The sequence below is a fragment of the Lonchura striata genome, chromosome 9 (genome assembly GCF_046129695.1).
Source record: "Lonchura striata isolate bLonStr1 chromosome 9, bLonStr1.mat, whole genome shotgun sequence".
Lineage (NCBI taxonomy): Eukaryota > Metazoa > Chordata > Aves > Passeriformes > Estrildidae > Lonchura > Lonchura striata.
In genome coordinates, this window is record NC_134611.1 from 13,428,975 (window position 1) to 13,454,923 (window position 25,949).

A 25,949-nucleotide genomic window follows, 5' to 3' on the forward strand; every position below is an offset into this window, starting at 1 on the left:
AAAAACCAGAATAGCTGTGGTGTGAAGTTGGTAAGCCTGAGCTTGGAGACAACTGAAAAGAAAATTACAGTTGTGCTTAACATAGCACCAAGTGGAACATCAAAATAAATTAAAGGACTCTCATTTTCATCCTGTTAGAAAATATTACTTACTTCCTGGATACTGCTGTCCAATTTCTAGGAAAAAAAACCCCAACAATTCAAAGATTTATTAGGGAAGTCCTTGAATTCATGTTAGGTACTACTTAATGTGTTCAATAAAGCCATACTGAGTACAGGCTCCCAGATCAGTTTGTATTCCTTAATATCTTGTACTTACCTAATGCTTGTGCATTACCTCCCCTTGCTTATTGAAATATTTCTTAAGACATTTTGTGTAGTCCTTCTGACTGAAGTACTGAAAAAAGAAAACTCAAAACAAGGAGGAGAAAAGCAGAGGGGTGGGAGAACTCCAAAGGTAATTTTAAAGGTTCTTTCTCTCCTCAGATTTGGACCCAATTCTGCTCCAATTTGGTTGCATTTGCATACATAAAGCATCTTCCTTGAATGTATTAAGGTCTTGGACAGTATGTAAAGTTATTTGTTTTATGGTTTTGTGGCACTGATCACTACTTTGACTTTCTGGATGAACAACATGAGCGATGGTGCAAGCTTTCTCATGGATGTTTCTGTTTACAGCTCAGAAGATACAGAATATACTTGTTAATTCTAAATATCTTTTTTTTAGGTGAATTGATCTTGATACAGAACAGTGTAAAGAGGGCATTTACTTTGGAGTAACTTAAAAAAAAATACCATGCAATGATGACAAATGATCTTTCAGATGACTTCCAACAACTGACAGCCAGAATTTTTAAATGCTTCCTGGCTGGAGGATGCAGCAGAAGGGCTGTGGTTTAAACTTTATAAGAACTCAAAGTATGCATAAAATTCTGCAGATTAAAGTTATCCTTGTGATCTCTCAGCCAATGAAAAACACGACCTGTGGATTAATGCTGTAATAAACCTCTGCTTGCAGGCTCTATCCTCTTTGTCCATGGTTCAGATGCTTTTTGTAGCATTAATTGGAGGTGTAGCTTTACTTTACGAATGAAGAGTGCTTTCAGTGGTGCTGTGCTAGTGCTGGAAAGCAACATGCAGAGGTAATCTGGGCCTCCACAGGTATAAAACTCAAGCACCAGAAGAGTAAGTTTAGTCCTATTGAAAATATGTTGGAGATATTGAGTCCTCTGCTAAGCTGTGGTTACTTTGCATGTTTCCTGGAATGGACTTGAGTTTTAGACCTGGATAAATTTGTTTCCAGGAATATATGCTCTGAGGACAAGAATGGCTATGTGGTATAAAATTAGAAGTATCTGTTGCTATTATTTGCCATTTTTGCTGCTTTTGTCATAAGACTAGAAGTCCAGCCAGCACATATCCATGTTATTTCCTCTGTTAATTTGGTTGTTTGGGTTGTTTAGCTTTTCCCTTTCAGGAATCACTAAGAGTGAGACCTTGCATGTACTTGCCTCAGGGTCAGCAGAAAACCATTCACTCAGAGCCCAGGGATTTGACCTCTAGAGAAGAGTAATGGTAACCTTGTCTGATGCAGCAGTAGCTGCACTCCCCATTAATGACTGTGTGAGGGTTCACTGTAGGACCCGAGAAGAGTGTGGTCATGGCACCAGAAGTAGAGTTTAAAACAGAGTGGGGAAATGGCTCAGGTATTAGCAATATTAGGCAGTCTGTAATGTAAAAGGTGAGAAATCATACCATTTAATTGGCACTATTTTTTCCAGCACTAATTTAGAATGAATGGATCATGAGATGTCTCTTAGGGCTGTTTGCTGTCTGTATAGTGCTTTTTTCACAGAATCACAGAATGGTTGAGGCTGGAAGGGACCTCTGGAGGTCACCTGGTCTAACCTCCCTGCTCAAGCAGGGCCACCTAGGGCTGGCTAAGGCTGGTTGCCAAGAGCTGGTCATAGAATCACAGAATGGTTTGGGTTGAAAGGCATCTTGAAAGATCATCTTGTTCAGATTCCCCTGTCGTGGACACAGACAGCTTCCAATAAACCAGGTTGCTCAAAGCCCCATCCAGACTGGCCTTAAACACTTCCAAGGATGGGGCATCCACAACTTTTCTGGGCAACCTGTGCCAGTGTCTCACCACCCTCATGGCAAAGAATTTCTTCCTAAGATGTGAATCTAAACCTACTCTCAGTTTAAAAACATTCCTGCTTGGCCTTTTAAAAGGTCTCTCTCCATCTTTCTTGTAGGTTCCCTTCGGGTACTGGAAGGCTCCAGTTAGGTCACCCTGAAGCCTTCTCTTCTCCAGTCTGAAAAATCCTAATTCTCTCAGCCTCATAGGAGAGGTGCTCCATCCTTCTGATCATCTTGATGGCCCTTTATATTTCTGCTTTTGGGAAAAATCACTTATCTCACCACAGAAAAATTGTTGTGAGTTAGTAGGGGCTTTTAAATATCTTGTAATTCTATAATCCTTTATTAAAAAAGAGATAAGGTAAATCTACAAGATGCAAAAGGCTGTAACTGTGTGCCTGCCTACTGGCACTTCTGAATGTTGACTTAATATTTTGGGGTTAAAAAAACTAACCAACTAAACTTGTACAGAAAGATAAGCCTATTGCCTGTGCTTTCTACTTTCACATGAGCACCAGAACTTGGTTAGGAAGAGCTCAAAGCTTTACCACCTTTGTTGTTGTATGCAGCAGCTACCTGCTGAAAGGAGAAAGGCATAGGCAATAGGGACTGTTCTTACAACTGAAAGATTAGGAAGCTTCTGTTTATATTCCAATATGAATGTGTTTATAAGATGACAAACCATCTAGGAATAGATGATAGCAAAATCTCTAGCAATATCTTTTTGAAGCTGTAAGAATCCTGATTCTTTAAAGTGAAAAGCTTTGGGATGTGCTTTGGATTTCTTTTATCAAAGTATAATTTTTAGCTTTTGCTTAAATTATTGTGACAAAAAAAAATCTATAAATGTGAATAATAAGTCCATGGATGTGTGTATATATTTGTTTAGTACTACATGTAGACCTTGGGCTTACTTGTTTCTGTGTCACTTGCAAAATGATTTCTACTACATCTTTGATCATTTTGAAATGCAGTTTATAATTCTTTTTATAAATTTGGTTTGGTGCTAACACTTCCCTTCATTTTTTGATTGTTCATAATAGAATTTTAAAAATACTTGTCAACGCTTAAGCCGTATTTGGTCTTATTTTTGCACTCTTCACAGCATATGGACTGTCAGTTTCAGTTTTGCTGGAACAGTTCACTTAGGTTCTCAGTTTAATTTATAAAAAGTGGCTGAATGTGCTCTCAGCAAATGTAGTTTGTGCCTTGACAGCCAGCTGTACCTTATCCTTTCTTTGTGCTGTGCAAAGCATTGTACTGTTTCATCTTCAACACGGTGTCCTTTTTCCTCTGGTTTTATTCTCTTCAGAGCAGTACAGCATGTCTCTCTTCAACCTGAGACATCCCCATATGAAAGACACATACCAGTTTGCAGAACTGAAGAGACCCATTCCTGGTCCTTGATCCTGTCAAGAAGCACAGGTGCCTCTAGATGCAGCCATGCCCTGATTAACTGGGGAGTGCTAGACCAAACCAGCTGTACTGGCTTAGTCGGGGGAATGTCTGCCCTGACTGTATTTTTTGAAAGAGTGCAAGAGAAAGCAACAAAAGTTAAAATTCTGTTTTCAGAACAGTGGCAGTTCAATATAGGTTATCAACTCTGAGAAAGCTGAGTGAAGGTCAAAAGAATGTGAGCACCCTCATCCATTTTATCAGCTAAAGATGTCTTGTTTTTTTTTTTTGGTTTTTTTTTTTTTAATGATTCTGTAGACACTTGCACTGAGCTTGTTCAACCAGCTGGAGTTGCATACTGGTACCTATGTGTACCTTATGTGTGAGAGCTGAGTCAAGCTGATTAATGATAGGTGTTAACCTGGCATCTCTATGCACCAGTGGATGCAAAATCAACTCTAAACATGGTACATGTAATAAGTAAATTAGACTGTTCAAAGTAAGTAGAGTTTTAAAAGCTTGCAGAACAGGGAAGGGGATGGTTGTGGTTTTTAGAAAGTGTCACACCATTTAAACCTTACATTGTAACTTTAAGGCTTCATGTATTTTGTAACAAAAAAAAAAAAAGCAATGTGTTTAACACAGTGAAGCAATTTCACAGAAATTTAGACAAACTACATATTCTTTACTTTTATTTGACTTTCCTCGGGAACCCAATATTTTTGTGAATGTTTTAAAAAGAAGACTTCAGTCCCAAACACAGCTTGATGTGCTGCATGTACCAAAAAAGTAAATTTAAAATCACACAGGGGGTCCTGGCTTTCAATGACAGGAGGCAGGAAATTTAGTGTTCTGACTGAAGTTCCTCCAGTTCATACTCTTGCAGCTTCATGTTGTGGCATATGTGGTGTGCTTGACCCTTTGCTTCTTTCTCCAGCAAAAATGATACAGGTCTCTACAGGAGTTTCAGCTAATTCACTCTGATTTGTAGATTTGCAGTTTTGAGTGCTTAAATAGCAAAAGTCAGGTTTTTGGAAAGCATGTAAAGGACCTTATTTAAGTTATATGATATTTCAAATATTTTCCCCCTACATCTGATGCTTACTTACTTTTTTTTTTAATGAGTGAAAGCTAACCATTTTGTCTGATTGCTTGATCAAAGAACTGTGTTTCCAGAAAAACACTTAACAGAGAATTTTTTACATTTTGGTTGGGTATGTTGTACCTGGCCATGCAGGAGCCTTCCTTTTGGAAGGAAATTCATGTTGCTCTACCTGTCTTCACACTTTCTGGAGACAGAAAGGTGGAATTAATTCTCAAAAAGTTGCAGTAGAAAGCTCAGTTACAGGAAAGAAAAAGCTGACAAAAACGTTGGCTTCTGGAGGACACAAGCTGGCATTGCAGGCACTCTCTTATAGGAGGGGAGCTGGCAGGTCAGTTAAAGGAAAGACCTGCTGTTGGCTGGTGGTGACCAGGTAGATTAAACACGTGGGGACAACTCTCCAGACAAAGTCTGTGCTTTTACCAAGAGCAAATAAAGCTGTGTGAGCCCTGCATTGTGCTGCAGGCAGTGGGAAGCTGCTTAGATGAATCTGCACTGTGTGGTCAGGCGAGAAGGGTGGGTTCTCACAAGAGCAAAGTTCAGATGTAAAAAGAGCTATAATCAGAGACACTAAAGAAGTCCTCATGTAAAGGCAGCAGCCAAGACTTTATAACTAAAAGTCTAACTTGAGGTCCACGGTCTATATTATGCATGCAGGTGCTAGATGTGATGAACAACCAGTTATTTCAGTGAGAACTTGTGAGCTTTTCTCCCTTTCTCTCCTCTATTTTTAAAAATTAAATCTTGGCTATGCCTTGGCTTTAATTATTTCCCTCTCCTCTCACACAAGAGGATGATTGACTTGGTTTATCACTTCAGAGCCTGTAATAGTACACAAGCAACTTTTATTCATTATTTTATCTGAGATAGGTGCATCTAAATATGTTGTGTTCTGAGGAAAGCTTGCTAAATATCTTGCTGGTGCTAACCTCTTCTTCCTTTTTAGAATGTCTCAAGGATAGAAGAAAGATAAGAGGCAGATAATGTTCAACTGCAAACAGCAAGTTCCATTGTCTCATTCCGTGTCTCCCTTTTGCCCATGTGTGAGGCACACACATGTGGGTGGGTGCTCTGTGTGTGGGTTGTGTGGGTTTTTTTGGGGGAGGGGTTTTCAAAATCTGTTTTGACACTCACTGTAAGCCAACTGGACCATTTGTCATTGCTTCAAGCAAAAAAAATTTTTTTTGAATTTCAACCTCCGAATTCTTTTATTGGTGGCTAGATTAACAAGAATGAGGAGATGTAAACTTCTCAGCTGTCACAGTATGGGGGGGAGAGAGAGGATGAGAACTGAACACTGTCTTGAGCTCTAGATATTCCTGTTACTTCTGCATATGAAGAGAGGCAGTCCAGTTAGGTACTATGATGCTGGCCACTTAACTTTTTGCCGTGGAATTTTTTTCTCACGTATTTTTAGTAAATTTAGTTTGTATGTAGTGCTTTCTCTTATTTCCCCACATTTCAGTCTGGATCCCAGGAAACATACTCTTCAATTAACAAGTGTTCTGTAGTTTCACTTCCTCATTTTGCTTTACTTATCAGCCATCCAAAACATTCAGAAATTGAGTTGTACAAGAAAATTCCTTTAATATTTGCTTTTGCACACCACTATTAATAAAGAATCTTGGTGCCTTCTATAATTGCCAATAAAATGTTTGAGTACCCTCAAATGTAAGTGGATGTGTTGAGTGGACGTGGGAGTGTTGAGGCTTGGAAAAGTACTCTGAAACAGCTCAAAGAGAGTATTCCTTGTGCAGAATTTCAAGTTTGTACTATGAGAGGTGTTCATGTGCTGCAAGTTTGCTCTCAGTAGATCCTTGTAGCTGTTTCACAGACTTAAAGTGAAGCAAAGGGTTATTTTTTTGCCATCTTGCAGACATATAATCTGTGGGCTGCTGGTATTTATGTGGGGAAGGTGAGAAAGACCTTATTTAAATGAGAAGCTCCTTGTTAGGAATTGCAGCTTCTCAGCAGAACTGAGTCGAGTATGTTTGAAATGCTGTCAGTGTGGATAGAGCCTTCTGCTCTTAACACAAGTGTTATTGTAGAGATGCTGTTTCTCTTGCCTGTGTCAGCAACAAGGTACTTTCTTTTCTATGCCTGTGTGCTAATTTATGCCATATTCCAGATTCTTATCTGTACTTAGACTGGGCTTCACTTAGAATCCAAATGACTATGACTTCAGATTATAAATGCAGGCTTTTTTGTTAGGCCTTCTTTGCTTTCTGTTTTCTTTTCTACTAATATAATTACAGGAAAAAATGTTATCAAGGTCAGTTTGTATAGATATACTGGGAGTGTTTTCCGGTTCCAACAAAATAAGCTTATTTCCTGCAGTATTTCAGACCTCAGTATAAGTGAATGTCCATAAAACTGCTTTCATCCCTATGGGTTGCAGCAGTGCATTGTTGCTATGTGCCTCAGCTGAAGCCTTACCAACAAGAATCTGTTTGTAGCAGCAAGCAGCCAAGTGAACATTACATTTTGATTGAATAGAATGACAGAAAAGGGCAAAATTCAGCATACTGACCATAAAAACTGTTGGAATTAGGGAATTAAAGGAAGACAAATCTTGCCGAATTATTTTCCATGCCAACACTTGAATGTTTGGAATGCAACAAATGGTTTTCATTACAGCTCCTTCCTGAGTTAGTGCATGTTAATTCTTGTTTGCCCTTATAAAAGAAGCCATGCCTGTACATGCCTTTTCAGAAGGAGGAGCCAATGAATTAATCAATGCCACAACTGACACAGAAGAAGAAACAGAGGTAGATCTGTTGCATTTCTTAGCTTTTGGTTCTGAGTTCTGAAGACTGACCAGGCTATGGCAGTTGACAAAGCTGACCCTTTCCTCTGTGAATAGCTGGCACTTAAATTTATTTTAAGGCTGTAATGGTTAACACCTTTAAAGAACATAAATATTTTTTTTTATTAAAGAGCAGGATTGTTTGTATTGGTAGAAAAGCAGATGAGAAATTGATTTTTGGTTACAGATTCTTTTCCTTCAGTTTTCAGGAACTGAGGAGCAGGAAAGTAAAGGAGCCTTTAGAGGAAGACTTCTGGCTTTGCTTTTGTTCTTTCAATCAAGCTGTTTTTCCAAGCCACTTGTGCCCTTGTCATCCCCCATTAAAAAGTTTGATCTTTGTTCTGAAATGTGTTTGCTTCACCTGTGTTCTCTTTCAGTATTTGTGTGTTTCTCTGTGGTAACATTAGTTGACCTGCTGAGCAAAAGTGTACTCACACAGCCCAAATTAAAAATCCAACTTGTTCTGTTTCAACTATTTATTTATTGTTTGATACAGTGAATGGAAATGGAAGGTTACTTGGGTCAGAGGTACGTGGGTCAGGTAGTTTTGTAGACTTTTAAATTGTGGGATTTTTAACAACTGGAGGTCTAGGAACCAACTTCAAATTTCAAAACATGTTAATGGCATTGTCAGTCTTGGTGTATCAACTAGTAGTATCTTATATTGTAGTTTTGAATATTGTGATTCTGTCTTTTCCAATTCTGCACAGCTGAAGCTAATGAAAACAGTTTGGTGAAAGGATGAAACTTCCAGTCCTTCCACTGTAGTGAGTTATGCCATTTGTGACAGAAGGATACATTGGTTTGTGCAGAAGCCTTCAGAGTAGTCACTTAGAGACTGCAGAGTATGACAGATGAGAACTGAAGATGAGGTTGTGTCTTCCTTGAGACAGGTGGTTTAAAACTGCTTTTAAACTTCTGCAGAAAGCTTAGTGAAAAGTTCTCAACTTCTTTTTATTAGGCATGAGAGTTACCTTCTTACGTCCAGCATCAGAAATTATACAAATGTGCAAGCTCTGTCTGTTTTGACACTCATGCATTTGTCAATAATGACTGCAATACTTTATTTTGCTTTCCAGGTCTCCCTTCAGAGTATAATTACTTATTCTGGGTTTTGCTCCGATGTCTCTTGCTACTCCATGCGGAAGCTGCTACTTCCATGATTCTAGTATCTCTTTTCTCCTGCATCTCTACCTGTTTCTTCAATGTGTTTTTACAGTATATTCATTTTTTGCTATCTCAGTGTTTGTCTTGTAGTGTTCTGGGTCCTTGGATCTCTTACTCTTCATTTGCCTCATTTGGTTTGTCACCTTAAATACACTCTCCACACATACTTTTCTTAGCCACTTAATGCCTTGTCTTTGGCAACATTTGGCCAGCAGTACAGGGGTGTCTTGTGGTTATTTGTTGCTTTTCAAATGACAGGCAGTGATATTTAAAATCATCTAAATAGCAGGCCAACTTTTTTTTTGGCCTTCCTGTGTTGTATCTGTTGGCTTATTTATATCAGACCTACACACTGAAACAGCATTGGTTTTCAAAATAGCATTGAAAATTCTTTCTGATTCCCATCAGTCTTCTCACTCAGACTTGGCAATATTTGGAATCTTTGTTTTTGAGAAATGACTGTTAGAATTATGTGAATCTGATGTGCCTTTTCTTTAAGAGTTTCTAGTTCTCATATTAGTGTTTAAACTTCTGTTTTGATTTTTGAAGCTAAAATCTGACAACTAAAGTTGGGCATTATCTGACTGGCTGAAGTTCATTATTAAGTCTCTTGAAATGAAGCATGTAATGCTGTGTTTAAGTACCATTATATGCTGAATTTCTTCATTTAATATGCTTGAATCTGATAACGTGACTGCAGTTGTGTTACAAGGCAGCAGTCCATTTATGCTGACTTTAGGTTAAAGTAGCATGACTGTTGTACAGGGATAAGTTACACACTGCTGCTTCTGCATTTCATAGCAGTAAACAATAACATCAGAAACCTCTTCAAGATCCAGATCTCTTTAATCCAGAAATCTGTGCTTGGCTGAGATTCTGAATAACTTGTCTTTCAAAGAAACTACTGCTCTCTTTCTTCATAATATTTGGGAGAGGTACCAGAAATGTAGTTTAGTGGAACTTTTGTTTTCACAACAGAGGTATGAGCCCTTATTTTGGATTATTTTAAGAAAGAATATTTTTGTGGATGAATATGCCAAGGTATTTTTAACCAGTGTTCAACTTGCTGTGTTAAGTTGTAGTAAATGCAAAAATAAACAACCTATAGCTGTTGCTTTCAGACTGGCAACCAGATAAGCTGGCTGTTGGTGTCCAGTTACATGACAGAAAAGTAGCATGAGGAATAATGGGTAGCTATTTCACTGCAACCCGATGATACAGGGTTTGAAAAGGTCTGAACACTGCTCCATTCAGCTGTGATGTCCCTAAGAAATGTAGTGCCCTTTGCTTTCATTGTCATTGCCCAGTCAGATCTCTGTTCCAATTGCTTGTAGACTTATGTGATGCCTGTTGTTGTAGTAGAATAATGTTTTGAGACAATGTGTGAGCTGTAGCCTTACTGTTCCGGTACTGTGTCAGGGACAGAATAAAATCCAGTGTTCTCTTTGGGAGAGGTACACTTTCTCTCCTTCAGGATATTCTTACCACACAGAGCTGATTTGTGCCAGTAAGAGGTTGAGAATGAGTATTTTTCTCTTTCAGTTGCAGTGGCAATTAGGAAGTAATGTACATAGTTTTGTGTCTGTCCTGAAAAGGCATTGCAGAAGCCCTCTGAAAAAAATAGGCCATCAGGCTGGCTGTTTGCATTATCAGCCTGAATGACTAGAAGAATTGGATTACTTACATGACAGTGAGGGGGCACTGTGCAGTGCTTGCCTTAGGAACAATTCAGATCTCAGCATGCAAATATTACCTGCTGGCCAGCTAAAACCTGAGATCAACTAAAGCCTTAAAGATGTCTAGGAAAATCTTAGTTCGGTTGTTCACTTGCTGGTTAGCCTCATGTGCTTCATAAGCATAGAAGTTACAGCCAAAGCCAAAACTCACATCTCTGATAAATGATGGCTGTGCACTTGCAGGGTGGCAAGGAGGCCTGGTAGGATTTTGTAGATACACTGGAAGCAGGGTTGACTGTTACTTTTGTAGCTCCTGCATGCTGTGTGCAGTGTGTGTGTCAGCCCATGCTAGAATCTAGTCCTTGCAGTTAAGATGGCTGAATGACCCTGCATGCCTGTTTGACTGGAAGAGTGCTGCAGGAATGTATACATTGGATGCACTTAACTAACATGGCAACAATGGATCAAATCAGTAGGCTGCTGTATTGAAAAGGAAAGCAAGAGCATGCTTGATATAGGAGCCAGTTATTGTCCCATTTCATTGTGTGTGTCAATACTCTTAGGGGCTGCTTGTTTGTTAGCATTTCTGGAGCAATTTGTGTCATGCAATGGCACAGTTCAGAGAACAGAAAATGGATGCTAGGTCAGGGATTCTCTCCCCCCTTGCATTGTCTTTCCGATAAATTCAAGTATGGTGGTGCTTTATGGATGGTCTGTTACTGGCCTGTCAGAAAGATGAAATGGTTTGGCATAATTGCTAAGTGTCATTTTATAATTGAGTTATTCAGCCAGGTTTGTTGGAGCTTTCTGTTCCAGGTTGCTCAGTATTGCTCTGATTTGGACATGGCTGGATGAGAAGTGCTGTTGCTCTGTTTCAAGGAGGCTGGGAATATATAACAGGTTACTGTAGAAATCTTAGCTGCTGTTTTTCCCTTAAGCATGATAGCGACTTATGTTTAATAAAAAAAAAAATCTAAATTTATTGAGCATGGTTTTGGGGGTTTTTTTTGCTGCTTTTTTTTTTTTTTTTTTTTTCTTATGTGTTCTATAAGGTCATCTGGTTCTCTTAGGGGTTCAGATAGAAGAAACGAGAAAGATCAAAGCTGGAAAAGCTCAAAGCAGCATTGTTTATAACATTGAACCAGGTTGGCTACAGCTCTAGTTGGGCTTGAAAATCTCCAAGGATGGAGATTGCATAGCCTCAGAGTGACCTGTTGCAGAGCTGCTCTGATCTCCTGGCACATGAGCTCCAACACAAGGAACAGATTGTTCTGGAGAGAAGGGGGTCATGCCCTGGGCTGCCAGTGAAATGCACTGCTGTGCATGGGCTGGGATGAGCCCCGCTCCTGAGGGATGCACACTGCAGCCCCGGCTGCTTTGTGGCACCCTCCTGATGGGCTCCGTGCCAGGTAACATCACTCTGTGCCTCCTCAAACAGTTACCTGTGGAACCTGTGTATCTGCTGGAAGGGTTTTCAGAATTTGCTGGTGAGATCAGCAGTGGGTGGACCCAAGCTGTAAAGAAGAAGCTGTTTCTTGCAGACTGTTGAGGAGGTGACCTGTGACCCCCAGACTTACCAGTAGAATCCAACTTGTGTGTGTTCTTTCCTTGCTGGAGCACAGCCTCGGGAGATCAGCTACATCCATCCACACTGCAGGGTCTACGGCTCACGTTTGCCTGGTGTCCCAGGCTCCAAGACACAAGGAAGAGCAACAAAATACAAGCAGGTCCCAAGTTTCTGAAACAGCAAGAGCAGCAATGAAGGTTTTTTTTAACATGAGAATGCTGCCATATGTTTTGTCCAAATGAATGGCATGGGAAAATCATTTGAGAAAGAGTTGGAGACCTGCGTGGCACAAAGAAGTGAAGTTGGTGCAGTCTGGCACAGGGATACATGCGTGGACCAGGCTTGGGAGCAAATTGTTCTGACTGCTTCACTTGTGTTTCCTTGCCAGAAGTCACTGCATTGCTGCCAGGTTTTCCTTCTGGAGCGAGCTACTCTTTGCCTGGTCCCTGGTGGGGGACTGAGGCTGGGAGTGTAACAAGAAGCTGCTTAAACACTACGTAGCTGCTGGGGTGGTATAAAGGGTCTATACATAAAGCATAAGCCTTGTCTTAACCTGGGCTATATTACTTAGTATCATTTAGGTGATGCTTTGTTTCACTGTCTCTTGTAGCATTTATCTTTTACTTATTGTGCTTTCCTTTTTGTGAGGGCTACCATTTGATGGGGTTGATGTAGTACTGAACACGGTGGGAATCATATTGCTAATTAGAACTCGTAGATACACCAGTGAAAAAAATAGAACTTACAGCAGCACATTGTAATATTTTTTCTTTGATGCTGTCTCAGTTTAAGGAAACTGGGAACTTGATCAGGCTCCATGACCTACACTTGGATACTTAGCTCTGCCTTTGTTGATTAATTTTATATGAAAGTCAACTCTGCATTGTTTTTGCCCTAATTTTCCTCCAACTGTAATAAGAAGGTGATCTGATATTGTAGGTGTTTCTGAAGGGTCTGTTTAAATGCTGTAGAGTTAATACAGTGGTGGCTGTTGCATCTTTAACATAAGGGCATTGGTACAGGTGGTGAAGGGAGACATTTTCAGCTTCTCTTAATTTGCAAACTTTGTGCCTGCCAAGCCCATGTGGAAAAAAGGTTTTAATGTGTAATTGAGCTGAAGTCACTTGTTGTAGTGATGAATTTTACCTTCCTGACAAAATATTAAGTTAAATAATTAATTACAAATGTTGCTTTATCTTTTCAGTACATCAATTGTGGTAACCTGGAACAGCTACTAGATGGCAACCAGCATCTACCCTGGACAGTGAGGGTGAAACTGGCATATGACATTGCCATGGGAATAAGTTATCTTCACTATAAAGGCATTTTCCACCGAGACCTTACATCCAAGGTACTGTTTATAAAATTAAGGGAACTTCCTAATGTAGGTGCTGCAACTGATTGTTGGGTTTTCTCCCTTTTTCCATTCCATGCAGAGAATTGCTATTGTATGAGGTGTGATCTAAGACATTTTGAGAAACAAATTGAAATGCTGTCTATAGAATTAAAACTTTCCTCAAAATATGTTTGTAGTTCATATGGAAACTAGAGAAATTGTTATCATGAAGGAAGATCATCCCTTAAATGAGTTCAGATTAGTATTTCTCATAAAGCAGCTGCAGAGTTTTTCTAGTTCTGAATTCCGGTTCAGTAAAGTATTTAAATCCCTGGATAATTAAGCACAATAATCTAACATTTGGAACAGGTTAATCATATAAAGAACCCAAACTGAGGGGATTATTACAAATGCACTTCAAAATCTCCTTGTGGTTTTTGTTTCCCTGTGTATTTCACAAATCTGTAGGAAGAGTGACCTTTCATTACTAATTCTGCCTTAAGTGCAGTGTAAATTCTGGTTTATCTTTCTTTCATTTTTAAAGTCAGTAAGATCAATATAGTTTGCCTAAAATTTCCAAATTTTGATTTTTTTTTTTCCCCAGAATAATATCAGTGGCAGAGTATTCAGTGGACATAGATTTATTCTTTCTAGTTGCTTTGGTGACAAGTTGCATGACTTGAGTTGGCTGAAGTAGCTGGATAATTCAAGCTCAGCTAGAAGTATTGACATAGGAGCACTAAGCTGTGTGAGCAGATTGTCCCAGTGTTCACATTGGCTCTTGCCACCCATTGCAGCCTGTGCTGAATGCTTTGCTGTCCTGTCTGTCCTGTTGTCTGGTGCTAATGAGCTGGTTTAAACTCACTGGGGGCCTGCAACATGAAAGTCTTTCAAAACTCTTCTTGAGAAGGCCTCATCACATTACTTCAGTCAGAAGCATCCAGAAGAATGTAAATTTAGTCTAAAAGGTATTATTTTTTAGGATTAGAAACAGCTTTTAAAAATAAAACCACAACAGAGTGTGTTTGCCAATGAGACTACTACTCCTTCATTCAGTTTTAGGGGTCTTTTTAAAGCTTCCTTAGTGCAGTGTTAAACAGATGTAGAATCTGCATTTAGTCAAGGTGGGAAAAAAAAAATCAGCTGGTAGATGAAAGAAGTATTTTGGTGTAGTCAGAAAATACTTTCTTTCAAGTGAAAGGCACTGAATTCTGTAAGGATGAATATTAAATTTGTGAGAAATGCCCAGACTGGGAGTCATGTCACTTTGACATGATACACTCAGAAAGCTCAATTTCAGTCACCTTGGAGTGTGCAGGTAAGAGATCCATAAAAATATCCGAAAAGACAGCTTGGTGTTCCCCTTTCTTTTTTCAGGATGTACTTTAGTGCATTTAAGAGTAGAGTTACTGCAAGGAACCAAAGTAACTAAGGAGAGCTGAGTGCCTGCAGCATTTGTTATTACAAATGTAACTGTGATGGTCAGTCATATGAAAATCCAGTTCCTGGGCTCCCTGTGAATGCCTTTGTTCCAAGCTTTACATAACTGTATGTCATTCTCTGGAGCTGCCCTGCCAATGCTTCAATGTTATCTATTGTTGAATGCCAATTGTTTGAAAAGCTGCACCCACTGGGAGGGATGCAGGATGTCCCAGGAAGAGCAAACTCATCAGAGGCCACGGGAAGTAGTTAAGGTTATTCAAAAACAAATGAACAACAAATCAAACCCTAAGAATTCACTAGCAGTTATGCTATATCTGGATGGTTCTTAGCACTAAAGTTATAGTATCTGTGTGGGTCACATCAGAAGCTGTCAGCTTTAAGAATAATACAGAATTTAATTGATGACAGCTATAGTCTGTGTTTTTAAATTTCTTCAGGATTTTGGGGTTGGTTTTGTGTTGTGTTTTTTTTTTTTTTTTTTTTTTTTAATGTGATGTATGCACTTTCCTTGTTCTGTTTGGAAAGGAAATAGATTAAATACCTGACCTTAAACACTCACCTTAAACAACTAATGAATTTTATTAGCGTATTAAGGTATTGATGAAATAAACCTTAAATCTGTTGGGCGAACTACTCCCCTTTTAGGCAAATGTTTGCATTGCTGGCTGGCTAAGTTTTTAAAAAGTAACTTTGTTCCAAAGCAAAACAATGAAAATGATCATGGGAAAAACCTGTCACCAAAATTTTCAGTTCTCAGACTACAGCTTTTGGCTACTACTTGAGAATATGCCTTGGCCTTTACCAGGTTTGTACTGGTGATAGGATGAGTTATCTTTATTCTTACTAGTAAATAGTCAGTGTGGAGCAAGCTGAAGGAAAGTGTGATGGACCCTTGCCTTGGGCGAGAACTTGGATTGAGCAAGGATAAATTCAATACCATTCTGTATTGTCCTTCTTTCTTCAGTAAACTTCACTAATTGATGGGATGGCTTTATTATTCAAAATGAAGGCAAAGACAAGAGTTTAGACATCTGCAAAAGTCAGAACAGACTGAGTTTGCAAGGTGGGAGAATGGAGTATTTTTCTATGAAACTTGCTGGCCTTGACTGAAGTGTGAACAGAATGAAACGGAGACTTTCTGTGCAGGAATATCTCCATGCTTTACATGTTTCACTTGGGACAATACCCCACTAGAAACTGTCTCTTTAATATGAATTTTACTAATTTTAATTAATTTAGACCCTTACTTTCTGCCTTTCTGTTTCTGGTAAACCTCTAATTCCTGTAGCTTCCTGGAGTGGATAGTGTGTTACATAAATTTTACGGTGTCAGTTATGGCAACAGAGTTGTCTTGCTCTTAGCATTATATGTGTCAATGTATTTGATGCCTAACAATTTAAAGAAGGGAAAGTTCCTGTCCCCTGCCAATCTAAGATTGGAAAATAAGTGTCTTGGGCCATTATTATATAGCAGGGTGATCTCACTCCCTAATTGCACGATGTGGAGAGGAACAGAACAGCATTGATACTGCAGGAGGCCAGAGGGAAGAGCAGTAGAGAAGAGTAGATGTAGGTCATTATAGTCGATGTGACAGCCCAGGGGCATGTCAGCCCTCATATCCCACTGGTGCCCTTCCCAATGGCCTTCTGTCAAAAAGAGAGGCAGTGCTGCTTAGAAGGGATGTGCTGCCCTGACAGACGCTGCTTCCCCATGTCATGAGCAGCCCAGTGCCTGGGCTCTGGGCTTGGGCTGCTGGAGCTGATGAGGCTGAGCTGCCCTAGTTGATAGCAACAGCCTGACTTGAATCTGTCAGAAGGTACAAGTGGTCAGACTGGCCATTTGCAGCCTGCACAGAGTAGGTGTGTGGGCAGAGTGACTTGGACTTTGTATAGGCCAAGAAATGTGGTGTCTGCACTTTTGACTTGTCATGAAAAGATTTACATGGAAAAGAAGCCATGGATGGGTTCTGACAACCAGCCTTGTTGGCTTATTCCCTGGTCTTGGTCCCTGCCAGTCCCAGGCTTGGGTTTATGCTCTGTCTTGTCACCTTAGTCATGCTCTCAAATTCCTCACACAGCATATACTGTTCTACTCTATCCCAGTCTACTCTTTGCAGAGATGGCAACAGAAGCATCTTATAAAGAGGTCTCACCATGTTTCAAGTTGAGAACATGCCAAATTCGGTATGATACCATAGACTGATATTTTGACAGTTTACACCCCCTCCCTAAAAATCCACTACCAAAACTCTTAATTAAAAACAAACAGGCAAACTTCCAAATGCCTTTTAGTTTTGCAGAATTATGTGTAAGTGAAAACAAGGTTTTATAATCAATAGTAGGTTGTGAGCAATTTTGGGGAACATTGTAAGCTCCATTGATGATAAAATCTATGGAGAAATTGCAATCTCCAGACACATGTATATATAAACATGTGTATGTGTGTGCATTCCTGCCAACATCTGCTTTCACTTCACAGTGTGTAATGGCTCAGCCTTCTGTCATTGAGAGGAGCAGTCTCAGTTACTATGGGACAGAGTCATGCGTGTAAGCAATTACTGTGGATTATCTGATGTAACATAAATTCACTGCCTTTGGGCTTGAAAGTGACATGCTCTGCCTTCCTACCTTGTATGCTGTTTGCTTTTTTAAAACAAAATAAACCCCACGCCGAGAAGAGGCATTTGTCTGATGAGTCTCATAGTTGATGCTACAGTTGGAAGGTCCCCTTTGTGCTGGAATAAGCTCTTGTCTGGATATTTTGCACTGAAAAAATTAGCGGTTGCAGATGGCTATTTCTAATGATAGTCTCAATAGTAAACTTGTACTGATACTTCAGGAACCAAATGGAACTTCTCCCTTAAGTATAATAGTTTCAGAAGTGTGTCTAGTACTGTAAACTTCCTGTTATGCATTTATTTCTCAGTGGGGCTTCTCCTAGGGGATAGCACTTTTTGAACAGCTGACACATCTCGATTGGCCTTTAAGTATTTTAATTTGGTAACAGTCATCAGAAGGTTGCAAATGACACTGCAGTGGCATTTCTGTTTTCTGGAGTGCAGTAAAATCTCTGAGGGTTTAACTTGTATGTAATATCATAAAATAAAACTATGATGTTTCTTCATCTAAGTAACTTATTTTTAACTCTGAAACTCTTGAGTCTATTTTCATTTTTGTTTATGTAAAAGGGGGAGTAGAATATTGCATTCGCCTTAGTAGGATCATGCTGTGCAAAGCAGATGTTAAGCTCCTGTAACACACAAAGGGGGCTTTATGTTCTTTCACATCTGTCTGCATAAACAGCTCTGTTAACTCTTTCGTACTCATGTACAGAGTTCCTTGCTTCTGTTAAGAGACTGCCTCAGGAAGGACTGATGAGGTCCCTATTTTGGGAGGAAAAAGCCCCCTCCGAAACTCAGCTGAAGTTAAATACTGCCCTCTTTGACTGTGTGAGCTGCCAAAGGAAAGAACATCCCTGTCTGTAGAGGTCCAGTAAGAAAGCCTGAAAAGGTCACCAAGTTTTATTGCCTTACAGCTTATACAAATAGTGCAATAGTAAGTCAAAAGTGCTTTCTCAAAGCTTGTGTTGTGAAGCTGCTTGGCATTTCATTTCATAGGCAGTTGTTGAGTGGCTCTTTGCACTAGTGAGGGGTTTGAACCCTTGCATCTTTGAGCTAAAATCCATTAATAGAACTCCTACGTACCTGATACACTATTTCTTTACAGAAACTGAGAAGTATCACTTTGTTAGAAGAAATGGTGCAGTTTGTACTACTGCACTTTTCCTACTAAGATGCCACCTCTAGATTAAATTCAAAGCTATTTTCAACCTTTTAGTCTCTACCAAAACTTTGTCCCTTTCTGATCTTGATTTATCTTGTTGTTAAAATGTGAATTCTTTGTCTTTCATTGAGTGCACATGAACCACAGTGGGCTGTGTTATGTCACCTATTTATGAATTGCATCTTAAATTTGATAACTCCATTATCTGTGCTGTGGGTTTGGCAAAATGTTGTGTAATGGCATTACTAGGGTGGGAAGTGTGGAGAAAAGGAATATAGTGGAGCTGAGGGTTCTCCTTGACTGCTTGGAGAATTTCAGCACAGAATGTAGCTTTGCCATCTGCACAGTCTTGCTCTGAATGAACAGTACAGGCTGGAGAAGTGACATCTGACCATGCTGGTATATGTAGAAAGGGTTGACTACTGATTTTGCTAGCAATGGGTTTTCATTCTTTCTGGGTTCCAGGAAGTCAGTGCTTAGCTATGTAAAAATTTGCCCCAGATGAATTAAATCAGTTTAATTTCACTATAGTGAGCATTTGTAGTGACACTGGAATTTTATTGTATCGTACATGTCACCTGCCTGTGGCTGATTTAAATGAATAAAAAAGTGTGAATTAAAAAGTCACTCTTGTATTGGAATATGTATCCCAATGAATTTAAATTCACACTCAGCACTTCTTCATGTGCAAACAAAAGACAAGTGTCCACTAATGAGAGAGAGCAGTTTGTGCAGCCCACCACAGCAGAGCAGCTCATCAGTACCCTACAGCATGAATGTTGCCAAGACTTTCCCCTGGTGCTTTCTCCTGGGGAAGTGGCCTCTCCTGCAGGACCTGTGGATCCCCCAGCAGTGGGGTGCCTGTGCTGTTGGCTCTCTCCAAATGCTTGCACTGAAAGGGAGCCTGGCTCTGCTGCAGGCAAATCCTGCTCATTGGGAAGAGGCTCAGAGCTGTCAGACAGCATTGATTTAATGTATGATTTATCTAGGAATAACCTACTTGTATAATAGTTCAGTGCTGCACCTGAAAGCTGAGACTGCCTGGGGCTTGGTGGGGGTAGGATTGTTCAGCTTCAGTTGATATATCACTGTCTAAAGGGATGAGATTAGATGCTGGTAAGAAGCTGAAGGAATATTTGCTGTCAGGATGATGTTTCATTTAAGCTTCCTTTTGGTAACCAAGCAGGCTTGTAAATTATTGTGGATCTTAAGATCAGTAGACAGATTTTTAGTTACATTGAAAATAGTTCTTAGTCGGGTTGTAAATGTTTCCTCAAAATTTTGGAGAACTGGGGTTATTGGAGAATAACAATGATCCATAAAACTGAGAAGGTAAAATGAAGTACTGCAGTCTTGCTTCTCAAAATTAATAAAATTTAAATAATTATAGGTATAATGCAAGAAAGAAACCTACATTTCAAAACTAGTGATTAGGAATTACAGAGGTTTTTTAAAGAAATGTTGAATTAAGAATCATTTAGTCACTGAGAAATCTATGGCAGAAAAGTAACCTGATTTTTTTTCTGCATAAAATAGTATCAGCCTTCTTGAACACTGCAAAATCTTTGGTGTCCTCATGGACTTGTTTCTGTGTGATACACAATGAAATTCCACTTGTCTGAATCGTTTGAGTAAGATTTTTCAGTAGTTTTATCCTTCTCAGTTTTAAGTCCACTTACTGTGGCCAAATGTTTAAAGAGAGGCAAGCTGAATGAATGCACTCTTTGATAAAAGATAACAAAGCCTGCAACTGAGAAGCTTTGCTGCTCTTTGGGCAAGCACAGTTGGTTTAAAGTGGTACATGTTTATGAATCCCCAAACTAACTGTAGTTATTATACTTGAGTCATGCTAAACAAATAAACTTTGCATCTCAGGAGCCTGGTATGTGTTTCAAGAGGCTGGCATGCATTTTCTTTACACGACTGCAGGAGTGGCTCGCTTAACCTTTTAATTGGCAGGAAGAAAACTCACTTCATGGCCCAAGCCACAATCGTCTCTCAATAATGTAAACAGTGATGACCTGAACTTGATCTTTTAGACAAGGGATTCACTTTTCTTAGTAGTTGCATTATACAGACAAGCTAATGCTCTGAGGTCAGCGAGGGGCTTTTGTATATCCAGGCACAATAAAGGCAGAAAGTGTTTCCTGCTGTTTAGCTAATTAATGCAGGGTACCACTCGGTAGGAGTCCAGTGGGTTTGCTGCCTGTCACTGCTATTGTACTGCCCGCAGGAGGATGCAGAACAACATGTGGGAAAGGAATGAATTCTCTGCCTTGTTCCATCTATTGCCGGACAGAACAAAATGCAGGGAATCAGCTATCGATTCATTTGGTGAAATGGGAAAAGATGTGGTACTGGAATGCTCAAAGCATATTTCTCGGAGTTGTAAATAAATAACAAAAAGGAATCAATAATACCCTGTGTGTGATGTGATGCTGTTAGAGCACAATTATCTGTGTGTGTCCTTAAGTTGCCCTCCATCCCGACACTGGAGGGCACATCTGAAAGGAAAAGACTGACAGCACTTCTCTATTACTTTTCTCTTAAATAATGTCTTACGATGTAATGTAAAATAAAGAATTTTGAGACTGTAAAAGCACATATAACTTGGTCACATCTTATATTTTCTGATGGAAGTTTACTGCAAAGCAGCAAGTTCCTTTTCTGTAGTTAATGCAACCAAACATACAGAGACATTTAGAGTCTGCTCTGATCTTGTATTCTGGTCAGGTACAGGCAAATTGTAAAGAGAAAATGTAAGGTGTCATAGTGAACAGCATGTAATGCATATTTGAGCATAAGGGAGCTAAATAATCTTAATTCTTGTTAAAACCTTGTGGGGTATGTGCTGCCTGTGGCTGCCTGCCTTCTCAGCAAGTTTTAAAGTGGATTATTAGCTAAGTGGAAGGTTGTTTGTAGCATCTTAAATTTGACAGACATGTGATTGTGCAGGGGGAGGGTGGGGAAGAAGGGTTGTTGCTCTCAGACAAAAGCTTCTCATAGATTAATATCTTCCAAACTATATTTGTAGTTCTTGTTTTATTTTTAATCTGGAATGTTACAGAGGTTTCATGCCCAGATAATAACTCCTCTGTTTGCTTTTTGTTTTGTTTTTTTTTTTTTTTCCAGAACTGCTTAATCAAACATGATGAGAATGGATACTCAGCAATAGTTGGAGACTTTGGTTTAGCAGAGAAAATTCCTGATCACAGGTATGTGAGCTAATGTAAATGGAGTGAGAGTTGTAACACAAGGTCAGAAGCTCTAGTGAGCCAGATTCCTGAGACTGTTATTGCACTCTGGTACAGAATTTTCAAAAAGTACCCTCAGTCTTCAGTCTGGAACTGCAGGTTGGATAGCCAAAATGTTCCTGCCTTAATTACTGTCCATTTTGATATTTAGTGGTGACATTTATTCTTCAAAAATGTTCCAAGCACTAAAGCTTGATTTGCTCAAGCTTTTTGGTAGATCTTTTAAGGTGGTACTGGGAATTTTGGGTTTAAAAAAACCCAAAACACAAAGCAAACACAATAATAAAAAACATACTGTCCAGCATTCTTGATTGGGATGATTTTGTAATAAATGTCATTTGTTGATTTCAAGCAACTTTAGCTTCATAAAAAATATACATTGTCATTACAGGATTATTCTTATTTAACCTCTATGTTAGTTTTTAACGTTTATAACAGCCTAAAATAAAATTAATTATTAAATTACTGTCTAACTGTAGCTTACAATTTTCTTCTCCCTAGGATGAAATGATAATCTTAATTCATTTGAGGAATGCACAGGGGACTGTCACAAGCTAGCGTTACAATTGAAAATAGTCCTTTTGTCATCCCTCCATTAGAGAGATCAAGGACAAGGATTTAATTGTTCTCTGTATATTGACTTGTGTATTGCAGAGTATTCTGACTGTGAAATGCTGTCAGATTTTCTCCAGTGTGTGCTTCTGCGTGAAATAAATAAAAGCCTTCCAGCACTTCTGACTGCAGAGGAAACAATAAAAGTTGATCTCAGCTCTGCACAGTTTTTAAATGCACATATCCTAAAACCATACATTGAGAGATCTGAAGGTCTGCATTAATATTGGTGAAATATTGGATCTAAAAGCTTAACAAAATGAACATCTTAATTTACAAACTACTGATAAGTACAGCCAATGTCTGTCTTGTAGCTTCTGTGGAGCACTCAGGTGCTAAAAGCTTCAGCTGTATTCAGATGAACCCATGACAAAATCAGGAAGACACTACAGGTGCCTTAAGTTGTCCTTAATACTCAGCTTTGAGATGCCCTTAAAACTGAGATTATAGTTAAGATAGCTTGAGACTAAAGCCAGCAACATAATAGATTTGTTACATTAGCTCTATTAGCCACTATTTTGTTTTTATCTAGTTCTACCTCCATTTTCAAAAGCAGCTTTGTTCTTTCCAGTTTGCTGGTAACAAGCCATGCTACTTTGAGGCCTTCAGAGGCCTTTTCTTTTTTAAATAGGTATTCCCTCAAGATCAGCTGGGTGACAGGCTAGAGCCTTTATTAAGGCCCCAGTATTTAGCTTTATGGAAACTGCAAGTTTTTCAAATTGAGTCTATTCTGAGTACTTTTAATTTTTCCATAGTAAGGATTTGTAAATTGTGATTTTTAGTTTTTTTAAATACAGTTCTAAAATCTTTATTATTATAATAATAAATAAGTTTGACTTCATTCAGAGCTACATATACATCTATGGCTGGATACCTGCATGTCTTTCTGGATGAATGGAGAACTTGGCATCTAGCCCAAAACCAATGTCTACAAACCTTTTTGGTTTCTTTTTTTAATTTTATGTGTAGATGAAGGAACCAACCCTGTCAAGGGTTAGGCAATAAAAACTATTGAACTGCTGTGACCTTAAAATAAAACATTCTTTTAAAGTGGCTGTGCACTTTAAACTGAAAATATGAGTAATTGATTGGGAAAGTTAGTAGTAATGCTTGAGCATTTAATTAATGGTTCTTCCTTCTCTCCCACCACCTCCCATCCCTATCTATCCCACATCTGTATAGTGAGAAGTTACCAGTTGTGGGTTCACCCTTCTGGATGGCACCAGAAGTTCTTAGAGATGAGCCCTACAATGAAAAGGTAGGTACATGATACAAATGCAGTTAGTTGTCAAATATTTTTCTTCTGTAGCAGTATGCAAGATTTAGAATTCCCATCATATTAAAACTATTGTTATTTTCACATGTGATGCTCCCGTACTCAGTAGATCATTCAGATTAAGGGAGAGTGGGAATTAAATAGCTAATATTTGTATTTCATAGTGTTTAATCTTATATGCAAATAGAATTGGCTTTATGATTGTTCTGTTATGCTATTTCCATTCTGAAACACCCCATATACTGATATATAGTAATGTTTTATTGACCTAACACAATTTAATTTAACCAAGTCTGAGAAGTGTAGCAAAGTTGCTTCCCTAACTGTACACTAGTGAAATCTGGGTAGAAGTAAAAGGTCTGTATGTAAACTTGCACAATGCTGTGTGTGTATATACATAGATCTACATCTGTGTATGTATGTGTGTATAAATTTAAAAAAGAAACCAGCATGTCTTAAGGTGAGATACCTTGATAAGACAAAATGTTCTCCAAAGGTTTTTCGAAGTTTTCCTGTTTGTCATTGGGAAGTCTCTCTTTCAGAGGAGGATCAGGTCACACTGGGTTTTAGAAGTGGTGTTTTCAATCAGTCTCTGCTTTACACAGGATTTTGTCTTCATTACTTCAGCTCTGCCAGTGCAGCTTTTATGAGATAAAGCCCACATCCTGTACCTCTCCATATCTAGTAGTCAATACTCTGTTTAATTGGTGGTACTTTTAACTTGCAGAAAACCAGTAACTGTCTCAGTAATGAATGTAATAATTACCATTTCAAAGCTTTTAAAAGAGCTTAATTGACCTAAATTAATAATAAAGTACCCAAATATTTGATGCCACATTCTTCATTGACCCTACCATGAGAAGGGCTAAAGAGGAAGCAGATGTCATAACTCATCAGCATGAAACATGACATGAAACAAGCCTGATAAGGTATGAAGGATTCATGCTTCTGCCCTGTAGACTTGTGTTCTGTGTTTTCTTAAATTTTATTACCTGAAAAATTCAGGTGGGTGGAAATCTGAGGAACTGTGCAGCTCCAGGGGTAGTCAGATAAGCGATTACTAAACGTCATGGAAATTAAACTTGATACAGTGCTGCTAGGTATCTCAAGCTTTGGGAAGACAGTTTTCTCCAGAGGTACTGAACTGAGAAGAGGAAAACATAATTTTTCTTAAAAATAGCATTAATGTTCTGGCTAGGCTGTGAATCATCTATTCCTAACCTGTTTTTCTAACCACAGTGATATATTGGCACATCATGTTTTGGCTATGTTTTTAATTATTCCCATGTGTAGGACATCAAGTGGAGCTTCACTATTCTTCGTGCAAGGAAGGATCTAATTTTTTTTAAAAATTTTTGCATTGCTGAATTAAGAGTGGTTTGGTGGGGTTTTTTTTCTTGAAAGAATTTTAAATTGATCATTGCTATTTGTACAACAAGAATGCTTCCTGTGAGCTTCGGTTTCTTCATGTGGAAAAGGTTAGCTTTAATGCAGTTGCTCAGTGTTTGAGGCTATGGTGGTGTTCAGTTGTTTCATGATAGCCGTTTGGTGTAAGGAGAAACTCAGTAGCAGATAAAGACACTGAGCATTCATAGCTGAACCATGTGTCTATTAATTTTTTTCTCTCTCAGGCAGATGTGTTCTCCTATGGCATAATTCTGTGTGAGATTATAGCAAGAATACAGGCAGACCCAGACTATCTCCCTCGCACAGAGGTGAGTGGTTGTGTTTATAACATTGGTGGGAGGTGGGAGTCTGCCGTGATAACAGCTCAGCCTTTAGAACTTCTGCCACTGCTGTCAAAGATAGGATGGATAGGTGTGACATTAAAAATAGCCTTTAAAAGGCTTTTGCTCTTTATGCTGTTATTGTGGGAAGCTCCATTGAAGACACTTTCTCAGACACTTTGTGCTGCTGCAATCCTCATGGGAATCCTTTCTGCCCCTAACTGGCAGGACACTGAGAGCATTGCAATGCAAACTCTTCCTTTTGTGGAGTGATATCTCATGTAGACTTCTTGCCAGGTTCACAACGAGACATTTTGGCATTCTGTATGCAATAAGCAGCCCTCCCCTTGTAAAAGGGGTAGGAGCTGTGTTAACAGCAGCTAAAATAAGTTAACCCTTATTTTTTGTGAACTCTGCTAAGCACAGTGGATCTGAGCTATAATTGACTAACTAAAGATACTTTTTTCTTTATTCGTCCCATCTACAGGGCAGCTTTTGATCCTTTGTGGGGTTATTCCAAATTGTCTATCCCTCTCCATTTCTGAAAATGGAAAATTGCTTAAGTCTCAGACTGCAATAAATAAAAGATTCTTTTTTAGTCTGCCCTTCAGATTTTGTAGACATGCACTTAAGGAACTGGATAGTTTGTATTACCAGTCTAC

General features: G+C 39.0%; 1 protein-coding gene across 3 annotated transcripts in view; it reads left to right on the forward strand.

The window, feature by feature from the left end:
• Window positions 1-25,949, forward strand: part of TESK2 (testis associated actin remodelling kinase 2) — a 75,923-nt gene that overhangs the window by 39,158 nt on the left and 10,816 nt on the right. For all 3 annotated transcript variants that reach the window (XM_077785368.1, XM_021528514.2, XM_021528521.3), the window contains exons 5-8: window positions 13,062-13,208; window positions 21,551-21,633; window positions 23,467-23,542; window positions 25,192-25,275. In XM_077785368.1, the coding sequence (XP_077641494.1) occupies window positions 13,062-13,208; window positions 21,551-21,633; window positions 23,467-23,542; window positions 25,192-25,275 (390 nt within the window). The remainder of the gene's footprint in view (window positions 1-13,061; window positions 13,209-21,550; window positions 21,634-23,466; window positions 23,543-25,191; window positions 25,276-25,949) is intronic.